The 26,445-nt window shown below is 49.0% G+C and overlaps 1 protein-coding gene across 2 annotated transcripts in view; it reads left to right on the forward strand.

Annotated features, from left to right (window-relative positions):
* Positions 1 to 24,209, forward strand: part of FBXO21 (F-box protein 21) — a 45,715-nt gene extending 21,506 nt beyond the window's left edge. Inside the window, exons 8-12 of one of the 2 annotated variants that reach the window (XM_032431259.1) lie at positions 2,801 to 2,980; positions 4,087 to 4,219; positions 11,019 to 11,230; positions 12,742 to 12,899; positions 21,813 to 24,209. In XM_032431259.1, the coding sequence (XP_032287150.1) occupies positions 2,801 to 2,980; positions 4,087 to 4,219; positions 11,019 to 11,230; positions 12,742 to 12,899; positions 21,813 to 22,000 (871 nt within the window). In that variant the 3' untranslated portion in view covers positions 22,001 to 24,209. The remainder of the gene's footprint in view (positions 1 to 2,800; positions 2,981 to 4,086; positions 4,220 to 11,018; positions 11,231 to 12,741; positions 12,900 to 21,812) is intronic. The other variant, XM_032431260.1, reaches the window with a different exon arrangement.
* Positions 24,210 to 26,445: the final 2,236 nt, after the last annotated feature.

Raw genomic sequence — 26,445 nt, forward strand, 5'->3', positions numbered from 1 at the left:
GGCTCTCCTTAGCCTCTTGCTCTTCTATAGATTTAGAATCCGTTTACCAGGCTTCTTCAAAAGCCTGTACGGATATTGATTGGCACCAGAGCTTGCTTTGGATTGGATTCATAGATGAATACGAGCAATACTGTCAGTGTTTCACTACTGAGTCTGTTTGTGAATGTGATACTTCCCCCCACATTTGTCTTTGATGTCCTTAAGAAGATTTTTATTTATTTACTTACTTTTAGAGAGGGAGGGGGAGAGGGAGAGAAAGAGAGAATCTTAAGTAGGCTCCACACTCAGCTCAGAGCCCGACTCGGGGCTCAATCTCATGACCCTGAGATCATGACCTGAGCCAAAATCAAGAGTTAGACGCTTAACTCAATGAGTCACCCAGGTGCCCCCTTAAAAAGATTTTATTGTTTTCTTCATGGAGTTCTTTGACTTTTTGCTAGTTTTATTCATTAAGAACCTTAAAATTTTGTAGCTATTGTAAATGGTAATTTTTAAAATTACATTTGCTAAGTGTTGATGATACATAGGGATAAGATTGATATTTAGATAAAGATCTGATAATCCCTTTGTGGAATAAATTATTAGAGCTCATTGTCAACTCTTGGGTTTTCTGTGTAGAGTGTCATATTGCCTGTGAATCATGACAGTTTTGTTTCTTTTCTTTCTAGCCCTTGTACGTTTCTGTTTCTTGTACTTATTCTGCAGACTGGGTCCTCTTGCACAAAGTTGAGTGGAAATAGTGATAGCGGGTACCCTTGTCTTAGGGTAGGACTTTAGGTGGAATGCTTTTATTTATTTATTTATTTATTTATTTTTAAAGATTTTATCCATTCAGGGACACCTGGGTGGCTCAGTTGGTTAAGCATCTGCCTTTGGCTCAGGTCATGATCCCGGGGTCCTGGGATCAAATCCTGCATCGGGGTCCTTGCTCAGCATGGAGCCTGCTTCCTCTCTGCCTGCCACTTTCCCTGCTCGTGCGCTCGCTCGCTCGCTCTCTCTCTGACAAATAAAAGCTTTAAAAAAATAGATTTTATCCATTCATTTGAGAGAGAGCGAGCACAAGCAGGGGGAGCAGTGGAGGGAGAAGGAGAAGCAGACTCCCTGCTGAGCAGGGAGCCTGATGCGGAACTTGATCCTAGGACCCTGGGATCATGACCTGAGCCAAAGGCAGACGCTTAACCAACTGAGCCACCCAAGCGCCCCTACGTGGAATGCTTTTAAAATTTCATTGTCAAGTATGACGTTTGGGGTATTTCCTTTCATTGGGATTATCAGAGCTGCCTTCTAAATTTCTAGTTTGCTTCAGTTTTATTAAAAAGTGGGCATTAGGGGCACCTGGGTGGCTCAGTCGGGTAAGTGTCTGCCTTCGACTCAGGTCATGAACCCGGGGCCCAGGGATCGAGTCTCTCAGCGGGGAGCCTGCTTCTCTCTCTGCCTGCCGCTTCTCCTCCTTGTGCCCTTTCTCTTTTTCTCCTCACAAATAAATAAATAAAATCTTTAAAAAAAAAAAAAAAGCGGGCATTAGATTTATTTTTTATTTTTTTTAAAGATTTTATTTATTAGGGAGATCATGAGCAGGGGAGAGGGGCAGAGGGAGAAGCAGGCTCCCCGCTGAGCAAGGAGCCCGATGAGGGACTCGATCCCAGGAACCTCAGGATCATGATCTGAGCCAAAGACAGATGCTCCCACTGAGCCACACAGGCACCCAGCATTAGATTTTTTTCCCCCCAGAATCTCCTGTGTCTACTTACAGAATCATATGGTTTTCTCTTTTAGACTGTGTGTGCTGAAATAGATTTTTTAACATTCAATTCTCCTTTCATTCTTGAGGTACATCTATCTTAGTCATATGGATTTTTAAAAATACATTGTTGTAGGATTTGCTCGTGTTTTATTTAGGATTTTTGCCTATAAATTTGTGTATATATGCGTGGTTCTCCTAGACTCATAAAAAAAGTTGTCTTGCCACAGAAAGGATATTGATAGGACTCTAGGAAGGAATCTGCCTGGGCTTTTTAAAGCGGCCGAAGAGAACATCTCTTACGTGGCTTGCAGTGGGCCTAAGATCAAAGTGGAACAGTCGCTCAAGAAAAAATACACAACGATCCCTGAAACAAAGACCCACTAAATCCCTCAGGAATCCTCATAGAATGTTCTTGGTAATGTGGTGAGGACTTGCTTTGTGTGACCTCCTACCACCGCTCCACCCAGCGAGGGCTACCACCTTGTTCGAGAGCACGGTTCATGGGAGGGGCGGCACGGTCGAGTGCAGGGGCTCTGCTCTCTGGTCTGGCGCGCACTCCCAGGCTGAGCCCTGGCTGACCACCTGAGCATGTCTGCAGAGTTGGGGGCAGAACACTACTGGGCAGGGCTCCATAACTTTCCTCACAGCCCCAGGGACCCAGGGCCCACAGACACGAACTGTGCCAGTCTGGAGAGTGCATAGAGGCCTCGGGCCAAACATCAGATTGAGCATCTTGTAGACCAGGTTAATAAATTCTAGTTTGTTCTCAAACTTGGTTTAATCTGGCTTAATCTTCCCCCAAAACTGTGTGTGATGGCATACATCAGTGCTGTTCCTTAAACATCTGTGTCTTGCAGTCTTAACGCAGCAGGGCATGTATAAAGGGTCAGATTTTGAACTTTAGACAAGGCTTTAATATTTTAAGTAGAAATACTGCTTTGTTCATATTCAGGCTCTAATTTGAGCTACTTATCGGTGTCGGGTTGGTGGTTAGATATTGCCTTGTTTAGCTCTGACCCGAGATCCGGCTAATAACTACATGTGCCGTTCACATAGGGCGAGCCTGGACATCTTTGACTACATCTACATAGATGCCTTCGGGAAGGGGAAGCAGCTGACGGTAAAGGAGTGTGAATACTTGATCGGCCAGCACGTGACAGCGGCACTGTATGGGGTGGTCAACGTGAAGAAGGTGTTACAGCGAATGGTGGGAAACCTTTTAAGCCTGGGAAAGCGGTAAGGTTTTCTTGGTTTTCCAGCGCTTGTGCCGAGTGCATGTGTTTGGAGGCACTATGGCCTTACAGAGGATTTTATTCGATGTGCTAATGGTGGATTCAGCGAGGCCGTGGATGTTGTGGGACACAGTTGGGATTATCTACAGCTGTCGACCCACTCTGGGAAGAAACTCATCCCCATGACATGATGCTGTCCCGGTTTAAGATGTGCTAAGTGACTCCTCTTGGACACCTTCGAAGTGCACTTGCGCAAGCTCTCCGTAATACTGAAAGCATTCTTCAGTAACAAGAGTATTTTAGATTGGTAAAGGTTATTTTTCAGGGGCAGGATGTTCTCAGGTCCAAGTGCTTTGTCATCTCTTGATTTATACATTTCTATCACTTAGATAAGAAACAAAAGTATGAAACTATTTTGCTTCTGAGTCCAAGGAAATTTGTCTTACAGGGAAAATAGAAGGTTGTATGTTGGAGTCATAGTTTTCTGCCTCAGGGTGGAATTCTTTGTTTCTTTTAAATAGATTTTTTTAGAGCAATTTTAGGTTCATAACAAAACAGAGCAGAAAGTACAGAGAGTTCTCCTATCGCCCCCGCCCTCCCCCGCCCCCCAGACTCCCCCACTATCGCCATCCCCCATCAGAGCGGGACGTTAGTTACGGTCGATGAACCTCCACGGCCGGGTCATTAACAGAGTCTACGGTTCACATTCGTCTTCACTCTTGGTGGTGTGCATTCTGTGGGTCTGGATAAATGCATAATGACAGGTATCCACCATTGTGGTATCGTATAGAACAGTTTTCCTGCCCTAAACGTCCTCTGTTCTCCACTATTCAGAATTTATTAGTTATGTACAGTGTTACTGAGGTGACTATGTAATGAAAGTGCTTACAGTTTTAATGTAATGCTCATCACCAAAGCAGGTACAAAAGTTCTATTTTTTCTGGGATTTATCATTATTATTAAAATCATTGTAACTACTTGCTGAGCAGAAAGGAAGAATTAGAACAGGTGTGGCATTTGTGTCCATTACTTTTACAACCTGGGCCTTGAAAAAGAGGGTCTCCGCTCAGAAGCAAGCAGAGCCAGACCGTGATTTATTTCCCTTGCCAGGGAGGGCATCGACCAGTCCTACCAGCTCCTGAGAGACTCGCTGGATCTGTATCTGGCCATGTACCCGGACCAGGTGCAGCTTCTCCTCCTTCAGGCCAGGCTCTACTTCCACCTGGGGATCTGGCCAGAGAAGGTAATTATTTTCCTTTGCTGCTTTGCTCCTGCCTGAGAGAGGGAAATTCTAGCTGGAAAGGCGGCTCTCGGAAGCTTACCCTTGCGTCAGCCTTGGGGATAAGCATAAATTGATTCGCTCTCCTGATCTTGACCCATCAGTTAAATGTTTTTGGTCTCCTTTATTCTAAAAAAGTTGGTTATACTGCTAGGAGTTGCCTGTTCTCTTTGTGGCCCGTGCCTTAAACCCCTAGAACCACAAGGCCTCAGCTCTGCGATTCACCCGCTGCTGCCCAGCACGTGTTTGCCCCAGGTCATCCCAACTCCGCACAGGGAACCAAAACTTTAGATGTTCCTGGTCCAGCTGTGCTGGTAGCGTGGAAGCGGACCGTGCATAAACACCCCTGTTTGACAAGGAGAAAATGGATCTTAGCTGGATTCTTCGGGTCCGGCTGCTGGCCTTGAAGGACTGTGTCCGGCTGTGAAAGCTGTTGAATTCTGATACGGTCGCACTCGGGCTTCTGTTTCCTGACGGCCCCTGCGGCCGGCGGCAAGCACTCTGAGAGGACCGCGGTGACTGCGGGGAGAAACGCTCCTCAGGAGCTGGGGAGGCGGCAGGGGTGTGCGTCCAGCGGCCCCAGCGTGGGAAGCAGCTGCGCGTTTCCGTCATGCCCTGGCTTTGCCGTGTAATAGGCTAGTGATCCATTTTGTCTGTTTAGAGCAGCCTGCAGAGACATCGCCATAAAATCATCTGCTTTTGTTATTAGAGAGTGGTAAATAGTCTGACTCCACATTGCATAGATTTATTTATTTATTTATTTTAATATTTTATTAACTTATTTGACAGAGAGAGACACAGCAAGAAAGGGAACACAAGCAGGGGGAGTGGGAGAGGGAGAAGCAGGCTTCCCGCGGAGCAGGGAGCCCGATGCGGGGCTCAACCCCAGGACCCCAGGATCACGACCTGAGCCGAAGGCAGACGCCTAATGACTGAGCCACCCAGGCGCCCCCACACTGCATAGATTTAAATTGGCTCATTTATTCCCCACTTCAGAGATCTCACATAGTTCTAAGGAAGGGCGGGTGCATCAGTAGGAAAGTCCTGAGGGACCTATCTTAAGATGCCATGTGTCGTCCAGGTAGCAAATGTCCTCCCAGAACATCCTGTGAGCTGGTAGAACTAGATTCTCGACTGAAGCGACCGTCTATTTCCCAGGACCCCCTTGTCCAGAGCTCGATTGTTTGTCTTTATTTTTTACACTTTATTTTTTTTTTTTTAAGATTTTATTTATTTATTTGACAGAGAGAGACACAGTGAAAGAGGGAACACAAGCAGGGGGAGTGGAGAGGGAGAAGCAGGCTTCCCGCTGAGCGGGGAGCCCGATGCGGGGCTCGATCCCAGGACCCCGGGATCATGACCTGAGCCGAAGGCAGACACTTAACGACTGAGCCACCCAGGCGCCCCTACACTTTATTTTTGATCCTGGGGTCTACACAACTCATTCCTGTCACTTTTTTCTTTAATTAAGGAATTTTGTGATAATTTGTAGAATGCAGAGATCCTCTCAGAGGATGGCTTTTTATAAGTAAATTCTGTACTTTAATGACACATCAGCCTTAGAAGGGGTAAGGTGAACCTCTGCTCTGGGGGAAAGTCTGCAGGAGCTCTCACGTCCTTACCTTTGATGACGGACTCGGTTTAGTGCTCACGATGCCCCCTGGGGAAGTACCGTAGTATCCTCCAGGAGTGCTGTCCTGCCAAGCAAATGTCACTAAAACAAGTTCCACATTGCTTATGCACAGAACATTCTTCCTCAAGACGACCATTCATTTGCTTCTGGGATCGAGCACCTAGACACCCCCTCATTTGGGAATGAGGAATGCAGAGTGGCTCTTTTCCCAGTGCTCCGGTGACTCCCTTTCGTCAGTGTGTCCTTGAGCTCGGGGAATGACACCGGAGACAGCAGCAAAACCAGGGCTCCTGAGGAGGCAGAATCCAGGGGACACTGAAGCAATGAGAAAAGGCTCCTCTCCAGAACAAGGGTTTGAGTTGGACCTTGGAGGGTGGGAAACCATTTCAGAGGACAGAAGAGTAGGTTATTCCCACCCGTCCATGGCACAGAGGTGGGCCAGCTCGGTGCTGCAGGCCCGCTGGACAAGGGTTTATGTACATACACATGTGCGTATAAACATGAGAGTGTGTGAGTGTGTGTAAAATATTTTTTGGATCAGTTTCTGGATAGTGTGGAATTAGTGTGGCCTTATTAGGTAAAAGGGAAACATTTCCAAACTGGGAAGACGGGAAAGTCACCTTGTTTTCAATTGAAGTAAATCAATCAGGAAGAGCTAAGAAACAGGTCCACTGGGTCACGGTGGCCGAAATCCAGGGCTGCTGTGGCCGCGCTGGAGAGAGAGAGTAGGATGGCTGGATTTTGAAAAGGTCGCTGGCGCTTAGCAGATACCTCCTTCCAACCCCGTAGGGTGGGTGCTGGGTTTTTGCCATTCTGTAAATAATGAAACCGAGGCGGCAGAAGTCGGGTAACCTGCTGAGGCCACCCACACAGGCGTCGATGGCTCCGGAGTTGTGGGAGGGCAGTTTGGCACCTGAGCCCACCCTCACGCCTCACCCCTGTGGGCCAGCAGGCTACGGGGCGACGGTGAAGCCCGCGCCCGGGCACGTCCTGCTTCCTGCTGCCGGACCTCCCTCCTTGCTCTACATCTCGCTGGGAAAGATGTCCTTCCAGTTTTCCAAGGCAACCCTCTGTGCTCTGGATCCCACTGTGTTTTCCTCTGTCTGCAACTCCCTGTTTCTGCTCTCTGCCATCAGCATTCTGCTGACTCCAGTATCTCTCATCTTTGGGAGAGAAGATAAAAAGCACGCCTGTGACAGCCCCGCAGGCATCCCCTGCGGCTGCCTCCTTATCTCTCTCCTCCCTGCAGGGCTCAGGCCCTGGCCGGTGTGTGACCGTGCAACCGTGCCGTGTGATGGCCGCCTGCCTTGCCTCCCACGCGTGCCCCAGAACATGGCGATCATTCCCCCTGCACACACGCCGCTCTTGCCAAGGGAGCCAGTGACCCCTTTTTACTGAAACCATTCTTGTCACCAGACCCATAGATACTCGTCTTTCCTTATCTCTCTCGATCACTGGGACCGCTCGCCGCTCAGAACCCTCTGTGCCTTTGACTCTGTGGCCCGTGGTTCTCAGGCTCTTGCTAGTTCCTTATCCTGTGTTTGTTCCCCAGAGGCTCCGCACTGCGGGGTCGTTTCTTAGACTTCTGTTGACTCTACACCTTCCCCCGAGGTGATGCCGCCTGGCCTCCTTGCTTCGGTTACCATCTGTAGGCTGACAGCTCCTGGCTGACGTCCTGCCTGGACCCTGGGCTCCAGACCAACACCCCCCGTGTCCGCTGCACATCTGCACGTGGCTTGGTCTCCTGGGCTATTGCAGAGGCCGCCTGCCTGCTCCCCCCTCCCTCTTAGACGCTTTGGACGCGTTTTACACAGTGCAGCCGGGGCCACCTTCGTAAAGTGCTCAGAGCCCTCTGAGGGGCTACCCCAGGGCCTTGCAGATCCAGCTCATTCTCTGCAGGAAGGCTTAGCAGGTTCTCGGGGGTCTGGCCCAGCCTGAGCTTCCTTGGCTCTCACGGTTGCCCCTTCGGTGCTTCGCTGCCCGGCCATGTCCTCCACTCATCCCTGGTCTCTTGCCTTGGTCCTTGGCACGGCCCGCAGCACCGCCTAAAACGCTTTCCTTAGCCCTCAGTCCCATTTGCTGGCTACCTTTTGCCGAGCTTCAGCTTCAGCTTCACCTCTGAAAGCCCTTCCTTGGTCCCTCCACGGCAGTCAGCTTCCCACGGCCCACCAGCCGTGTGCTCGTCCTTTCGAAGACCTTTCTGTAAGCGTACCGTGGCTGCTTGTTCACCGTGCCTTCGCCATGGACTAGGCTCTCCAAGGACAAGGACCACATTTGCTTTGTTCTTCACCGTAGCTACTCCCCTTGCTCTTAACACCATTCCCACGACATGGTAGGTGCTCAAAAAGATGTTGGAATGTAGGATTAAGAAGTGTCAGAATTTCATTAGATAATGAGACAGAGGATGTCCAGCTTTTCCAACAAGGAAGACTGGCCACATTAAGAGTGAGTGAGTGGAGAACAGACTTGTTTCAGGGGCAGGGGAAAGTGTTCAGTGTGGGTTATGTTGGATTTGATACAACCTGGGGCCATCAAGGGCAGCTGCCTGAGGGCATTTGGCAGGGGCTCCCCACATCAGCACCCGGTAGCTGAAGCCCCAGAAGCAGCAGAGACCACAGACAAGTGGCTGTCTGAGGTGTGAAGCCAAGCACATCGTAGAGAGCCACGGGGGCAACCTGTAGTTAGGACAGAACAGGGCCGGCAGACTCTGCCACGGGCTTTGTGCAGTTTCATCAAAGGCACATCTCGAATAAAGCCCATTTGTTTACTCTGCTTTCCAGCCGCAGGGGGCAGAGAAGAGTGGTTGGGTTGGAGACCATACGGCCCACAAAGCCTGAAGTATTTGCTCTCTGGCTCTTTACAGTAAAGGTTGCCAATCATGAGTGATAGACCCCCCCGCCCCCCCCAGTTTTTAGATCTCTATCCCCAAAATTGTGGGCTCCTGGGATTACTGGCCTAGACATTTGATTGGAGACATCATGGCACCCCACCATCAGTGCTGTCCTTCAGGAGCACACCAGGGCCCCATCCCAGTATCTTTTCTGTTTCTGCCCTCTTCCTTCACCCTGTCATCCACACATCAGGAGAAGGAGGCCATAATTACCCCTGAATCTTGTCTCCTCCTGATACTCGGAGTGAGTTGGAGATTTCCTCTGTGCTTAGAAGAGTTATATCTGTTACACTTAGCTGCCAGGGAGGGGCTGCTAGTTCAGGAGGGGGAGCTGTGTCCGCAGAATGTCTCGGAAGTGCAGTCAAAAGTAACTGTGGTCGACCCTTGTGCAACCCCAGGGGTTGGGATGCTGGCCCCCGATGCAGTTAAACATCCACATATAACTTGACTCTCCCAGAACTTAACTAGCACCTTGCTGTTGACCAGAAGCCTTACTGATAGCAAATAGTTGATGAACATATTGTATGTGTTATAGGAAAACATACTGTATTTTTATAATAAAGTAAGCTAGAGGAAAGAAAATATTACTAAGAAAATCACAAAGAGAAAATAGATTTACAGCCTTGTGCTAGAAACAATCCTCGTGTAAGTGGACCCACGCAGTTCAGACCCGTGTTGTTCAAGGGTCAGTTGTACTTGGAACTGCATACGGGAACACATGGGAAGCCATATGCAAGCATAGGAAATAGAAGCTCACCATTCAAATTCCATGCTTTTAGCTACAAATTGTAGGATAAATATTGTTTGTGTCCCCCAAATGAAAGCACACTACTAGAGGTGGGATGTGTGTGGAAATTGGCTCTCAGTTGCTACTGGTTGAAGCTGGGTTTGAGGCACTTAGGGTTATACCATTCAGTCTATTTTCCGGACAGTGAATTAAAATGCTCCTGTTCTCGCTTTGGTAAGATGGTGGTTGAGACCTGAGATTGAAGAGTCAGCCTCAGGTCCACATCCTCCCTCCCCTCACAGCCTTGGGACCTCAGGCAAGTTCCTTAACTTCACAGTGTCTGATTCCTCTTCTGGAAGTCCACACTGATGGTACTGCCAACCTTTCAGCTTGGGAGGAATAAATGAAGTAAGAGACATGACCGGCTGGGCACAGTGATCAGCGGAGAAGCAGTGTTCAGTAAATATGGAGATCCTGCAAGACTCAATCTGGAAGGCAAGATTAGGTTTTGGAATAACATCCTACATTGCGAAAAACTAGTTTTCACAACACTTTTACTGGGTCAAAATATATCAGGAAAATAGGACAGTTATTAATCATCTTTTGATAAGTGAATAAACTAATTTAAAGGTAAAACCAGCGAGTTTGATGGATCTGGGACTAGAATCCAGGTCATTCTGTCTGCTCGCATGCTGTCTTAGGACTCTGTAAAGAGGAAGAGATCCTGTTCCCCAAGGAGGAACATGTCCGAGAGCCTCTGCTGAATGCTGTAATAGAATGGGCGCTGAATGATTGTGTGTGTGTGTGTGTGTGTAAAACTTTATTTGAATTTGCATTTTACCTTAGAGGCCCTGTGTACAGTAGGAAAAACCGTGACCTTGGAGTCAGACCGTTCTGCTGCTAGCCGCTTAGTCATTTCCATTCCACAGAGACGTCTCTCCTTGCCCACTTGAGTACAGCGTTCCACTGGGAGTTACAGTAATTGAAACGATCAGGACACTTTCAGAACCTGAGACACCTCTTCATCAGCTCAGCTGATTTGCATCACTTGGGTCGCTCCTCTGTCGCCCCTTCCACCTTGTGCAACAGAGGCCGCTCTGTCAGATGTCCCCTTGATCTGGACCAAAGCAGCTTAGCAGTTCTTTTACCTCTCAGTTGCCCAGTGGCAGTTTAAAATCGTCTCCTTTCTGTGTATGAAAAACGGAATCCCCACGCTGACCGAGAGTGTTAGAACCTTTTAGAGTTCTCTAATCCAGATGTGCCCGTGGGTGGCAGGCCTGGCCTCCTTTCCCCATGCTTATTCCAGCATGCCGTGTTTCTGAGTAACTCCCCTGTTCCCGCAGGTTGGACTTGAAGGTCTGGGGCCAGTGCCCAGCCTTAGAAGGGAGACCACCAACTCACAGACACGTGGGCCATCAGCACGGCCCCGCCTTGCCGTCCTTTGCCAGGTTATGTAGGTCTAAATCCTGTGCCGTGAAAAAGAAAAGGCCTAAATGAAAATATTATCTCCTAGTCTTTCTGTCTTGTCTTGAAGGTGCTTGACATCCTCCAGCACATTCAAACCCTAGACCCTGGGCAGCACGGGGCGGTGGGCTATCTGGTGCAGCACACGTTAGAGCACATTGAGCGCAAGAAGGAGGAGGTGGGTGTGGAGGTGAAGCTGCGCTCCCACGAGAAGCACAGAGACGTCTGCTACTCCATTGGGCTCATTATGAAGCATAAGAGGTGAGTGCCTGTGGTGTCTGTCCCCACGCGGCTGCAGAGGACGCGCGGCGTGCCCCCGAGCACGCTTCTCAGGAGCCACTGCGTCCCAGTGTCCACCGCAGAAACCACCGAAGGCCGAACTGTTCTGAACCGGATCTACGCTTTTTGTTGTCGGAAGGGACTCGCTTTCCTAACTGCGAGTCTTCTAACGGACGATCTGTAAGCAGCGAGTTTTTTTTTTTCTCATTTCCTCATTGATGCTTCTTTTCATCTGAATCCCCTTGAATCTGAGTTGTGGGTAGGGTTTGCTGGGTTGTCAGGCATGTGCGTGGTCGATTACTCGGCGAAATTAAACTGTCTCCACGGCAACTGTGCTGCATGTCCCACCGGCAGGCTGGAGCAGGCTAGGAGGGGAGGGTTCCTGTTCTCACCGACCTGTGTTCTCGCCAGACCTTTGAGAATGGACTTACGTGGTAAATGACAAATAGAATTTCATTGTGGTTTTCGTTTGCATTTCCCAGATTGCAATCTGATTATGCACATTGACTAGTAAATGTACAGAAAGAAGCTCCTTCAGGTTTCCTTTTAGGAAGCACCTCTTCAAGTATTCTTATTTTTCACCTGAGTCCTTTGTCTTTCTCGTTGGTTCGTAGGCCTGTGTCCTGCCGCTAGTGTCTGTATGCGTATACGTTGCAAATACCTTTTCCCAGTTTGGGGCTAGTGTTTTTCATTCTTTTATTGCATTCTTTTTTTTTTTTTTTCCAACTTCATTATGGAAATTTCAGACATACATCAGTGGAGATGAGTGTAGTGAACCAAGAGATGCTCCCATACCCAGCTTCGGCCGTTGTGAGGGTTAGCCTTCGCTGTCCCCCACCCACCCACCTCCCCAGGCCCGTACGAGACATTATTCCCTCTGTGACTGTTGTAGTACGTGTACGTAAACGGTAAAGGCTTGTTCTGTTGTTCCCAAGTACATGTACCATCCTCTTGTCGTATCTAAAGAAAGACAAACAATTCCTTCGTCTCGTCACGTCAATCTTGTCAGAGTTCCTGTTGCCCCGGTTGCCTTGTATGTTTTTTAACAGTCTGCTTGGATCTGGCTCCTGTAATACTATTAAATTGATCGAGTACTCTTTGCCTTTAGGGGCTGAATTTTTCATACCTGGTTTAAGGAATCTTAAACCTGTCCTGTGTCATGAAGCTATCTTTTATATCTAGGCCTTTGTCCCACTAATATTGTGCATTGCTCTCAGGCCTGAGTCTTGATACCCTCCATTTGGATAACCAGTTGTCCCATGACAGTTGGTTGAAGTTTATTCTTTTCCAACTGAGGTATGCTATGTTGATAATAAGAGGGGTTTATAAAGGGGGCTAAGAGTGTCCTGAAAAATGCTTAAAAAATGCTTAGTAAACGCGGTTAAGTTTCTAAGGACGTGAGCTTAAGAGAACCAAGCCATTATTTATATATCCCATAGTCGCCACGACAGGGTCCCAGGGAACTGATTTGCCATTGCTCTTATGTTAATTAGGTATGGCTATAACTGTGTGATCTATGGTTGGGACCCCACCTGCATGATGGGACACGAGTGGATCCGAAACATGAACGTCCACAGCCTGCCTCATGGCCATCATCAGCCTTTCTATAATGTTCTGGTGGAGGATGGTTCTTGTAGATATGCAGCCCAAGGTAAGTAGCTAGTTCTTTGTGTACCTGTAATGACACGCAGGTGCATCTTAAGCACACATTTGAGCACCCTGCTATTGTGGACACAGCCATCAGTGTTATTTAGAGATGACAGTTGTTTCATGGCCAACCTCATCAGGGCTGATACTCTGCTAACCGTGGATAGGTGTGCCCATGCCATGGGTTAAATAGTCACCGCCCCCAGATTCTCCCCTCCATCACCACCATACCCAGGACCCTGTTCCAGTGCTGTTGCCAACCTCTGTTCTGATTGGTCATTACCTTTGCCAGTCAAATTCCCAAAAGTCTTGCTTGCCAGGCCTTTCAGTTGGCTCCCTCCAGGCAAAGAGGGCCAGCCTGTGCCCTGCCCCTATGGCCTGTCGGAACTGGAGGGCAATGAGTGGACACTGTTGGGGGACACGGGACTGGCATCCAGCTGTGCTCCCCTGGAGAAGCCCTCGAGTGGCCATGATGGGAACTGCAGTCCACAGCACTGGCTCAGAGCTCCTGGTGGTCAGCAGGTGCTTGGTGGTGTTTGGGGCCACTGCCAGCCCCGATAGGCGCTAGTCCAGGGCACTCCCGAGGTGGGGACAGATGGGGCTGCGGAGGCAGGTTAGAGACAGATGCCTCCAGTGTGGGTCTCCCGTTTCTTTTTTCCTCTGTTTATTTATTTGTTTGTTTGTTTTAAAGATTTTATTTATTTGACAGAGACACAGAGCGGGAACACAAGCAGGGGGAGTGGGAGAGGGAGAAGCAGGCTTCCCACGGAGCAGGGAGCCCGATGCGGGGCTCGATTCCAGGACCCCGGGATCATGACCTGAGCCTTCGAAGGCAGATACTTAACAACTGAGCCACCCAGGCGCCCCTGTTTCTCCATTTAATGGGATGAGTTTCTTGCATGGCTACCCATCAAGTCATTCACAGCTTTCATTTTATTAATAAAAATGAACACAAATGAGGGCACCCAGCTGGCTCAGTTGGAAGAGTTAATCTCAGGTCGTGAGTTCAAGCCACATGTTGGGTGTAGAGATTACTTAAAAAAAAAAACCAAACTTAAAAAAAAAAAAGGACATGAATGCTAACGTAGTGCTGCTCTGTGACAGGCAGTGTCTTAATGTGTATTAATTGCATTTGAGAACGACACTTAACCATCCTCATCGTCGTACTCATGTGTGAGGAAACTGAGGCACGTGGGCTCATTCACACTTCACTTAACAGAGTATGACTTGGAAGCCGGGACCCTGGCAGAGAGAGCACACCTTTCTGTGTCTGACCTCAAACAGCAGGTTTGACCTAAGTCCGTATTGTATTGGTAAAGGCAGTAACAGAAATACTGGATGTGTAAAAATCTCAGAAGTATCAGAAGGCTAGAAAGTTTCCTATTCGTGTCAATTCATCAGAAGCTGAGAGAGTTGTATAGAGAATCAAGAGAAAGTCTGTTCACTGAGGCTGCAGGTCACTTCACTTCCATCAAGATAATGGGGCAGTTGTAGAAGAGGGTCTGTGTGTGCCCGTGAGAAGGGGCCAACACGGATTTTATCTGACTTTTGAAGTTGTGCCATAAAAAAAAAAAAATCACATGGGGCGCCTGGGTGGCTCAGTCGGTTGAGTGTCCCCCTCTTGGCTTCGGCTCAGGTCATGATCTCAGGATCATGAGATCGAGCCCCATGTCAGGCTCCTTGCTCATCGTGGAGGCAGCTTGGGCTTCTCTCTCCCTCTCCCATTGCCCCTCCCTCCACTCAGTTGTGCTTTCTCAAATTAAAAAACAAAACAAAAAACCCCATCATACTAACAATGTCTAAAAACCAACAAATCGTTTAAAAATTATCAAATGACTTAGTGGACTCTTTGCACCCCCGCTGATCGTTTGGTAAGCATTTCCCATCATAGGTCCTAGAGCGTATCCCAAGAACAAAGGGGACTGTCCCTTCCTCAGCACTGCACTCCAGTGTCCACGGCTCCGCCATGTGTGTGCATTTTTTGCCCTTTGTGAGGGTTGATATTAAGACATCCAGTTTTGAGTTTCTAGAAAAATTTATATTAACTTTAAAATGGGCTTTTCAGAGTCGATAAAACTGGGTATTTGCTTTTAGGTGTTCTGAATTTGGTGTCTGTGTTAAAGATTCAGCAGTTCATCTCTAACAGATCTAAGGAAACATGCACTGTAAAGTGTAGAGTTATGATATAGTAATGACTTTGTAAAAAAAAATATACTACACTTAATATCTGATTGTAGTTTTACATTCTAAAACTGAGGCTGAGCTAAGTGATTGTGGGTAATATTAGCAAGTTGCCTTTTTTAGTTTTAAATTCTGAGACTCTCAGAAAATCTTTGACGTGAGCAACTGGCATTCCCCTACGAAAGCTGTCCATCTTCTGCCAGGGGTCCCTGTCGGCCCACTATCTCAGTTTCCCGGGTGTCTGCTGCATGCCGGCTCGGTGCTGTATCACGGATCTGGGGAGGGCCCTGGCCCTGTGCTTCAGAGGGCTCAAGGGTTCTTGCGGCACCATCTCTGACTTCTCTGTCCTTCCCCCTCCTCCTTGGTCCAGTTAGTCCACAGATGACACCAGCTCCATCTCCTGAATGTCTGCCTCTTGTGTTTCCATCCACTAACGGCCATTCCTGGCGCCTCTTCCTCCAGGGCCACAGGTATTCCTTGCCTGCACTGTGCCATCTTTCTCACTGACATCCCCCAGACTCCCCTGCAGGGCCCAGAGGTGACCTGGAGCCTTCCTCACAGCCTCATCATACTGTTCCCACCGCCGTCATACTCCAGCCCAGCAAACTTTGTTGTTCCGTGAGACCGTCCTTCTCATGGGTCCTCACACAAGTGGTTGTCCCTTATGGACGGGCTCTCTCCCCCCACCCCACCCCCCACCCCGCCACTCTCCCACAGAGCTCAGATCGGGTCATCTGTCCCTGCTCTGAGCTCCCCAACACCCCGCCCCTTCTGAGTCCTCACACTTTTGGGGCAGTTGCAGTGTTTCCCATAGAACCATCTGGCTCTCAGTCCAGTAAGCTCCGTGAATGCAGAGCCAGAGCCCAGTCTGCCTGTCTGGTGATGAGTCCCAGCAGATGTTCACATCTCTCTGACGGACAAGCTTACAAACAGAAGTGCGTGTAAAAATGAGATGAGTCATTAATAAGATGCTAGCTTTTTTTTACAACTTTGGATTAAGAGCATTTTTCAAATATGCTTAAAATATAGTTAAAACATTGAATACCCCATATACCTTCCATTTGATTAAACAGCTAGCATTGGGCACCTGGGTGGCTCAGTCGTCAAGCATCTGCCTTCGGCTCAGGTCATGATCCCAGGGTCCTGGGATCGAGCCCCGCATCGGGCTCCCTGCTCAGCGGGAAGCCTGCTTCTCCTTCTCCCCCTCCCCCTGCTTGTGTTCCCTCTCTCGTTGTGTCTCTCTCTCTCAAATAAATAAATAAAATCTTTAAAAATAAAAAATAAAAAAAATAAACAGCTAGCATTTACCATATTTTTTTTTTATCTGTAGATAGAGATTTCAGGTTTTTGCTGAACCATTTGAGACTATTGCAGACATCAGGACTTAAATGCTGAATCATGTATCTTCTAAGAATAAGACACTTCTCTGCGTTACTGTGGTTCCATCACCACATGTAGCAAGTAACAGTGATCTCCTGTCTTATAGTGGGTCAGTGGTTACATTCCCCAGTTGTCACAGCATAACTTTGATAGCTGTTGGTTTGTTTTCACATCATGGTCCAGGCAGGATTCACACAAGTGATTCCACACGTGATTGTGTGTCTAAAGACAGTCCTCTCTTAGTAAAACCAGTTAGTTCCTTATTCCTCACCTTGTTTTCTTCCTCTTTTCATGTGACTTTCACTTTTTGAAATGTCCAGGCCGGTTGTCTTGTAAATTGCCTAACACTCTGGATCTGTCTCACTGTTTCCTTACCTGTATTGTCTGTAAACTGGAAGCTGATCAGGTCTGAGGCTGGAATAGATCAGGTTAATATTTTGGGCTAGAATGCTTCTTGTCGGATGCATGTGTGTCCCAGGCATTTTCTCCAGAGCCCCTGGTGATGTCCCACTGTTGGTAGGTGGAGTTTGGTCAGTTGGCTAAGATCTGTGTAAGGGACAGTTTTCCCGTTGCAACTAACACTGTGACATCCTGTGAATATCCTGTTCCCTGATAACCCTGATCCCTCATTTTGTTTTAGCACCTGTTGAATCTCCTTGCCTAAATTATTATATGAGAGTTGCAGAATGGTGATTTTCTACTGCTGTTGTTCTCCCTGCTTCTGTAAACAAGAGCTTTCCTGCCCACCTCCCCCTCTCTCCCTCCGCACTTATCCCTCTCTTTCTGTCTCTCTCACTTCTACCCCCTCTCCTCCCATAAATGCCTGGATTTTTACTTAATCAGTGTGTTAAAATCATTAGGGACAATTTATGCTCAGATTAACCCATGTTTAGCCAGTGGGAAACCTTGAGAGGCTAAATTTAAATTTAAAAAACACTGGGGGGGGGGGCGCCTGGGTGGCTTAGTTGGTTAAGCGACTGCCTTCGGCTCAGATCATGATCCCGGAGTCCTGGGATCGAGCCCCACATCGGGCTCCCGGCTCAGCAGGGAGCCTGCTTCTCCCTCTGACCCTCTCCCCTCTCACGCTGTTTCTGTCTCGCTCGCTCTCTAATAAATAAATAAATAAAGTCTTTAAAAATAAAAATAAAAAAAAACACTGGGGTGCCTGGCCGGCTCAGTTGGTAATGCAACTCTTGATCTCGGGGTCCTGAGTTCGAGTCACATGTCCGGTGTAGAGATTACTTAAAAATAAAATGTTAAAAAAAAAAACTTAAATATGTTTTTGAACATTTCTGGGTTAATTTATTTGCATCAGGTTATTTTGTTTCTAAATTTTTTCTTGATTTAAATTTTCAGCCTATGGCTCAGGTAATCCTATTAACTTGGGTGGAGCCCACTGATGAATGCTTCCCTAATTATAAGCTCTCCACAGAGAGTTGAAGAGTGAATTATAAGCCACCTGCGTGCGTGACATCCTCAAATAGTTTTAGTCTGCATAATTAAGAGAATTTTTCTCTCAGTATGTTAGACTATACCTAAACCCAAGTGGGGTGATAGACAGCATCTTGCATGTGTTTAGCTTTTGTTCCCACTAGGGGGCATGCTTTAGTACTTTCTGGACACCAGGGAGGAGCAGCACCTCCTATCTCAGCTTCCCTCTGTATTTCTTAGATACTGCAGAAAGTGAACATCACAGATGGTCTGAATGGAAGTCAGCTGCCCATATTGGAAGGTCAGGAATTCACTGCAATGTGAAAATCCAGTTCTTACGGGTGTCTGGTATAGAAGGAGCAAGCGCCTCAGAGGATGCTTGGTCCATGCTACGCCTCACCAGGCGTCAGCTCCCCTTCCCGTCATTTGTCTTACACTTTGGAACAAGTTTCCACCCACAAGCAGTCCGTGGCAATCTCCACGTGCTGGCGAGTGTGTGAGGAGGCCCCACGTGAGGGTGGAATATACATTTTCAGCCACTACAGAGGGGGGGTAGGGCTGTTTGTTTTAAGCTGTGAATATTTCAAATGCTCATTCTCCTGTGTCCCAGCAGTCCCACCCCTGGGTCCCTCCACTGGAGACACACCCCCACGGGTGTCTGTGTTCTTGTTACAGTAGGACAAAGGTGTCATTCATGAAGACTCCCCTGCTAAACTGGGGTCTGTCCAAACTGTGGAATGCTAAGCTGCAGTTAAACCAGTTGCAGATAAATGTTTACAGTATGCTTCCTATAAACACACCTAAAACAATACCAAATTCTTTTTATATGTAGTTATTTTTAGTTACTTCTATTTGTTTTCACAGAAGAAGGGCTTGAAGGATACACTCACAGTGGGTGGTTTCCTCTCGGGAGGGGAGGACTCTACGTGATATTGCCATAGTTTTATAGAACTATATGTATCTGAGTGGGTGAATTTTTTTTTTTTTTCTAAGTAGGCTCCATGCCCAACGTGGGGCTTGAACTCATGACCCTGAGGTTGAGTTGCATGCTCTACCAACTGAGCCAGCCAGCTGCCCCTGAGTAGCTGAATATTTAAAATAAAATAAGCAGACATATTTCTGTAAAAATGTCAAGGAGATTGGGAAAGACTTAAGATTTTTCCAGGACTTTTAAGTAGGCCCTGTTTGATATTTTGTTCACTTGTTTTATATTGCTTAGATTTCTCATTCCTCCTCAGGTAAATTTTTTTTTAACTTTATTTAGTGGATTTCCCTCTCCTAATGCATAGTTGCCATCTTCATTATTTTTTCTCCTCAGAAATGTTTTTATCAGGGCGCCTGGGTGGCTCAGTCAATTTAAGCATCCAACTCTTGATTTCAGCCCAGGTCATGATCCCAGGGTCCTGGGATTGAGCTCCTACTTAATACACAGAAAAACGGGGAAGGAGAAACAATGCTAAAACACATGTCTGAATTCTTTCGAGTGGTTGCTGTCAGCATGTTGGTCTAGACAGTTCTCGGGGGGGGGGGGACAGTCCTGTGTATTTCTTTAGCAGTGGCCCTGGCCGCCTCCCACCAGATGTCAGTGGCAGCCCCGTGGTGACAGCCAGATCTGCCAGGGGCAAAATCGCTCTTAAACAGGCAACAGAGCCGTTCTGAATTACCGATTTGAATTCTTTTTAAATATTTCCATCCTGCCTGCTAATGACAGGTAATGATGGTTCCTCCAAAGCAGAAGGGCTTTTTTGCCTCTTGGTGGTAGCTCCAAAGTCTTGATGCCGCCCCCCCATACTCCTGCGTTCCTCTGCAGGGGACCCTGAGGCCCTCGGTCGCTGCCCTGGCTGAGGCGCCGGGCCGTGGTTCACCCCGTAGGCCTGCCCAACGAGGGCCCACCTGCAGCGCTGCCTTCGGGAGGAGGGGGTACCAGGGGCAGATGCCGGCAGGCGCGTGCTCTCAGCGCTGCCTTCGGGAGGAGGGGTACCAGGGGCAGATGCCGGAAGGCGCGTGCTCTCAGCGCTGCCTTCGGGAGGAGGGGTACCAGGGGCAGATGCCGGCAGGCGCGTGCTCTCAGCAGTGGCATTTGTGAACATCTGTTAGGAACCTGTAGCACCTAAAGAAGGTGAGATCTCTGCAGAGATCTCGTTAACGGTGGCTGTCAGGGTTTGCAGACTACTCGGTCTCTCTTTTGAAGAACCTCGGGCTCCTGTGTCAGCCAGCGCGTTCCCTGCCGGGGCTGCTGCGAGCCCTCGAGGCAGGCCCCAGTTCTGCGTCCCTGCCCCCCTGCCCCTGCTCTGTGGTGTGTCTCCTACTCTGACGCCCTCAGCTCTGGACCTGGGCTGTCGGGATTCGAGTCCCAGACGGCTCCTGGGCCAGGGCTTTCGGTCCGTGTCGCAGTTCACTCAGCTGCAGATGGGAGTGCCGACGGGGGCCCCCCCGGGCAAACTCCGCGGGCAGTCCGTAGCTGTGCTGGTGCGTGGCCTCCAGGCTCGCTGTCCACCAGGGCGGCGTGTTCCTGCCCCTTCCCTCGCAGCACGTGGGAAACAGGGCTCTCCTCTTGCTGGCGGCCTCGTCTTCTGAGGAGCGGATGTGCCGTTGTGAGCGCAGTGAACTGCATTGCGCAGTCCGGCCGCTCTTAACGCGCGCGCTCCTAAGTGAGGGTTCGGTGGCCGCGCAGCGTTCATCTCTGCGCCTGGTTTGTACGCGTCTTCTCAGGAGCCCCCGGTGTACCTGAGCATGTTCTACGAACTGCAGTCTGTTAGCACAGAATGTCTTCAAATCCCTTCCCGTCTTGCGGTAAAAAAAGAAAGTTACAGATTGAATCCTGCAACTCCTTCCCCCTCTCCCAACGCCAGGTCAAGTCACTGCTTCCGAAAGATGCTCCTGGGGAGGCTGGGGACGCACGGCCTCTGGGTGGAGGGGGCTGAGCGCCCTGAATGGGCATGTCAGGATGTTCAGCCAAGTGTCGAGGGCTGCACTGCGTGCGTTAGACTCGCTTGCATTAATCCGAGTGCAGGGCTGTGCAGGGTGTGGTTCTGTGTACGTCACAAGTGACACTGCCGTGGTCCCCGGTCAGAGCGGGAGGGTCCGCCCGGCCCCGCGCCTCTTGGTGCCAGGTCGTGGGGGACACGGCTCGGCGTCTCCTGGGCGTGGGGGGCGAAAGACACCATCCTTCCATTGGGCTTGAGGGGAGCCGTTTTTCAAAGTGTTTGGAGGGGGGGAAGTGATGTCAAGGATTTCAGCCTTTTAAATACCTTGCCTGTATTGTCATCTGTTTGTTTTAATCATTCTGTTTTAAAGGAGTCTTTCTGTTTCTCTGGTGGCAGAATGGCTAGCAGGGGGAGGAGGTGGCATGGTTTCCTAGGAGACCGGACAACTAGTGATAACCCACATCCGCACAGGTTGGAGGTGCGAGCCGCTCGTCGGCTCCTCCCACGGGCTCCTGAGGAAGCACGCGGCCAGTATTGAAGGGAGCTGGGGGAGGAGTGCGGTCTGTGTGGGAGCACTCCCATCAGTAGACAAGAAGGATGGCAGGTGCGAGACTTGGAGCCACACGGTGTGGAGGCTTCCCAGGTCCAACCTCTGGCAGACGATGGGCAGGCGCCCTGGTCCCATAGGCTTGGCTGTCGGTGCGATCAAGTCAGAGGAACGTGATGAGTCTGTAGTTTGCCAGCCCCGCTCCCCTCCCAGGACCTCTTGCTCAGAGAATAGGAGAACATTCTGTTCAGTGTGGAGCTGGGGGGGGGCCCATCTGTCCGTCCCCCAGCGTCCCCCACTGTCACTGTCCTGTTACTTCCTCCAGATTCCATAAACATGTTTCTCCTTTCCCTCCATGTCAAAAATGCCACACGAAAGGGCTGAGAGATAGGAAGATGCTGCAGAAATGTCCGTTTTAACGGCAATTGTCCATGTGCCTCTTTACCAACAGAAAACTTGGAATATAATGTGGAGCCGCAGGAAATCTCGCACCCTGATGTCGGACGCTATTTCTCAGAGTTTACCGGCACACACTACATCCCGAACGCAGAGCTAGAGATCCGGTATCCAGAGGATCTGGAGTCTGTGTATGAAACGGTGCAGAATATTTACAGTGCAAAGAAGGAGGACGTAGAGTAACGTCTGGTAGAGGACACTGCACCTTTGCCGCTGCCGCTGTCCTCCAGGAGAACAGGATTCCGGAAGAAGACGTCTCCACGGATCCCTCTGGATTCACACCACCAGGAAAGCCACTTAACCAGTAGTGCTGGTTGCCTCCTACCCAGTTTAAATAACGTGTGCTCTCCTCCGGCTGCAAAGACAGTGTTGCTCTCCGCCTACACTAGTGATTCATTTGACGGCCCTGTGTTCAGTGGCATGGCTTGTGTGCTTGTCCCGTGGTGACAGTTCGTGACATTCTGTCTTCATGAGGTCTCACAGTCGACACTCTTAGAGTCATTCTTCCTGCTCACTTCCCGTACGTCTGTCTCCACCTGTCTCAGAACATTTCATTTGCCAGACGGGGGGGGGGTCCCATGTTGGCAATAACTTCTTTCTGATTTCTCTGCGGAACACGTGCAGTCCTGAGTCGGGGCTGCTTGTTTACCCTCAGTTGAGTTGCTTATTCAGAGCGGGAGGCTGTGAGTGATCGTGGCAGCATCTGAGAGCTGGGGACATTAACAGACTAACAGTAATCAGAATCCTGCGCATTTATTTTTTCTAATATTTGAAACAGATTTCAGGCGTTTTATCTTCTCTATTTGAATTGGGAGAGTAACATAGCTTTTCCTTCGTGTTCCTCTCAGATTTATGCTCATCTCTCTGCGAATCCTTAGTTTTCTGTTTCATTACATAAAATCTTTTGAGAAAGTGCATCATAATGGCCTTTATGGATGGATTTTCCCACATTCATCTACTATTGCTCTCTTTAACATAACTACTTTCTTTTTCTTTTAATTTTAAAAATTGTTCCAGTATCATGAATAGATGTTAAGTCAGTGATGGGGTCTCTTTATAGTAGGAAGTATAATCTGGTGTTAAAATGTTTGCTTTTAGAAACCGTACACAGTGGTCTCCAAAGACCTGAAAAGAAGGTTTCACTTTTGTAATCGGAAAAAAGAAATAATGAACCTTATACGTTTTTTAAAGAGGAAAGAGGAGGTTCTGTGCCCCTGTCATCCCTTAGAATCACTCTAAGGCCCTTTTGAGTGTGGTGGGGGGAAACAAGGAGAACGTCTTTAATTTGAAGAGTGTTCGATCAGTGGGGAAGGAGGCGGGGGGTCCTGCTTTCTCGAAGCGCTGCTGTCTCGCAGATACCCCCTGGCTTCTGCCCTGTGCCCTTAGTCCCGGAGCGTGAGGGCACCGGGTCCTTGCGCAGCTCCAGGCGCCTGCCGCTTTCCACCTGCCTGTTCTCAAGCGAGCTAGCTAATTCGTAGTTAACCAGTAGAAGCTAACTCCTGGAGTTAGGACCTAGTTACTTTACTCGGAGTTGAAAAGAACCCAGTTGCTCTGGTGAGTGAGGCTTCGGGGGCTGGGATCCGGCCCTGCCTTGCCGCCCTCCTGTGCATTTGCATGCTGTTTCCCACGCCGTGTTTGAGGACTGCCTCTCGTCTAGCCCGTGGAAGCCCTGGGATGGCTGAGGTTTGGGGAAGCCAGCTGAGACCACTTAGTAGTACCTGGCGGCTGGTAAGCAGTTGTAGAGATGAGGGTCTGGCGGGCCGGCTCCTGCCAGCCTGAGTTAGCCTCGCCAGTGTCCACGTCCCTCGTCAGTCTGATCCAGAGCCTGATGGGTTAGATTTGCCTGGGAAATGTGACCACTCACAGCACCCAGCCTGCTGAGGCTGGGGGTCTTACACTACTCTCGTTTAAAGGTGAGAACTAGTTTAATCCGGAGGTAATACTAACCAGACGCATTACTAAGAAACTGTGGAGCATGCTGAGTTATAATTGATTTCCTTTTTTTCTTAGAGTAACATCAAAGCCAAGAAGGATGGTTTTACCTTTACTGACCCAGTGTAAATATGTATCTAGACCGTTTTTAAATGTGTTTCTTCATGAATGCTTCATTTGGCTCCAGGAAGCCTGTGTCACCTGTGTAAGTTGGTATTTGGGCACTTTATATTTTTCTAAAAACGTGTTTTGGATCTCCTGTACTCTAATAAATCATAAGTTTCTTTTTAAAATTTTTTCCAAAAGTTTCTCCATTTTAAAAAGCCCTGTTATGACAAAGTAGGACTTTCACGATGTTAAAATATTAAATATTTGGATATAGTAACTTCTTTTCTCTTCAAATGAATGCCAAGATTTTTTTGTATAATGATTAATAAATGGAACTTACCCAGAGAAACCACACAAGTGGCCTGCCCGGTTTCGTTTCGGAACAGAAAACCCGGCCTTGACAACGGCAGAATGTCCCTGGCTTCTCTTCTGATCCAAACATGCAAACATTTGCTCTACTGAATTTTTCCTAACGTTGGCGAGTGCACAGGGTACCTTTATTCCGTGGGCTCCTTGCCAAACATCAGTTCTATAAGCCAGCTAGGAAGGTCGAGGGCACCTGGTTGTCACGCGAACGTTGCGGCTTGTCACCGATGTTACGGTCTGTGTTGTGAAATGGGAGGGCAGGCACTTTGGGAAATGCAGGCTCTCGGTGCGTCGTTAACATTGATGTGATAGCTGCATGATGTGCCGCACGTCCACAGCGCCCCCCGGGGCGCCCGTTCTCTGGGGGATGCCCCTGCGTGCTGTGCACAGAGGACCGGGCACGGGCCAGTCCCCAGCGTCCTGTGCTGCGGTGGGTCTCAGACCTCGAACGTACTGTTGTGCATTGTGACTTTATGAGGGAGAATGTAGCGTGCCGTGTCTTCCCTACTTCTCAGACCCTAGGACTTTCCTCCCCAACACACACACACACAGCAGCCTTGAGGTGCAGCAGTGTTTGCAGACGAATTTGGGAAACACTGTGTCCTCAGTTATGTCCAAAACTAGTCTCCGTTCGCCTCAGACTAGTTTGGCCAAGCGTCTTGTTTGAAAACCTTCATCTAATCGGATTTTGAAAGGCTGGCTTCATGTTGTCTCTGCCGGAACCTCATGACAGATCTCATTATAAGTGCATTTACACAGCAAAATTGTTTTATCGTGAAAACCAGCATTAATACCGTTGCTAAATCAGTTTTACATTTTCTAATATCTACTTAAAGTCTTGTTCTAATTTTTAAATGTCTCAGTCTTTCTTAACATATTGAGTCAAGCGTTCATGTTCTAGGCTTTCTTCTACCATCAGAAGGGGAGATGCTGTTTCCCTTACTCCATATTCCAAGTAAATAAAATTGGATTACCAGCAGCTTTTTAATTTAGAAGTATCCTGTGGCCATAATAATCAAGATGTAGCTCTTCCGTTTTTCTGTTTTTTTTTTTGAGGAAAGGAGAGAATGTTCACCTAGACGAAATGCAGAATTTGGCTATGTGACGGTTTATTTCTGGAGATGTCAACAGTTGTCCTGCATGTGTTCTTTTGTCTTGCAAGCTTCCTTTGAGCCAGCCCTGGCCTAAACTAGAATCTTCACAGCAACCCTCTAAAGCAGGGCCAGGTAGTCAACACTTTTGCGGGCCTCATAAGGTCACATGTTCTTTGTTTTCAAGAACGTAGAAGACCTTCTCAGCTCGAGGGCTGTAAAGAAACAGGCCGTGGGCCGGGTCTGGCCCATGGGCCACAGTTTGCCGACCCCTGCCGAGGTGTAGGCCCGCCAGCATCCCCCCGTCCAGCCGGGCAGTCGGGAGTGCACAGCTGGCGGGACGCCCAGGTATCTGACCTCCGAGCTCCAGCTCTGGACAACCACACTACCGCCGACTTTAGCAACTACCTCGCACTGGTTTGATCTCTTGCCTTGCAGCCACTTTAACTTCTAAACGTTTCAGTTCTGACAACTTAGAATCTTGAGAGGAAAGGACATTCCTTCGGTGAATAAAATTCTGTGCAATTATAGAATAAATGTATTATGGCCATTTAGCGATGATTGTATTAGGGTAATGCTAGTTCTGTAATAAATAGACCCAAAAATGTCCTGTGGCTCGAACACAAAAGAACTTTCTTGCTCACTACCCCGGGGCAGGGGAATGGGTTGGCGGGGGGAGGGGGGTGTTCCGTCTGTCTGCTGGAAGCTTTGTGGCCCTGAAGGGGAGTGAGCAGGGAGGGGCACGTCTGGGAGGGTTCGATGCGCAGAGGCTGAGGGGGCGGCCCTTGGCACTGCCACTCGCATTTCGCAAAGGAGGCTGGGAATGAAGACACGGAAACACGTGGCCAGTCCACTCTGGGTGTGTGCTCCCCGCAGCGGGACGTGCCGCCTCCCCAGGGAGACAGCCTCGGTGAGGTCAGGCTGTCTGCGATGGCCGACACTGTCCGCAGTCCCCGCAGCAGATGACCACGGGAGGGAAGGGGAGGACGCCTCAGGCCAAGCCACATCTGTCCCCACTGCCTCGGTCACCAGACAAGGCACAGACCCACAGCCTGACTCCAGAGGAGGTTGGGAAATGGCCTCCCGTGTGCCCAGGAGGGAAAGGGAAGGTCTGGGGACTCTGCCTGGTCT

This window comes from Phoca vitulina, unplaced genomic scaffold (assembly GCF_004348235.1).
Source record: "Phoca vitulina isolate PV1807 unplaced genomic scaffold, GSC_HSeal_1.0 scaffold46, whole genome shotgun sequence".
NCBI lineage: Eukaryota > Metazoa > Chordata > Mammalia > Carnivora > Phocidae > Phoca > Phoca vitulina.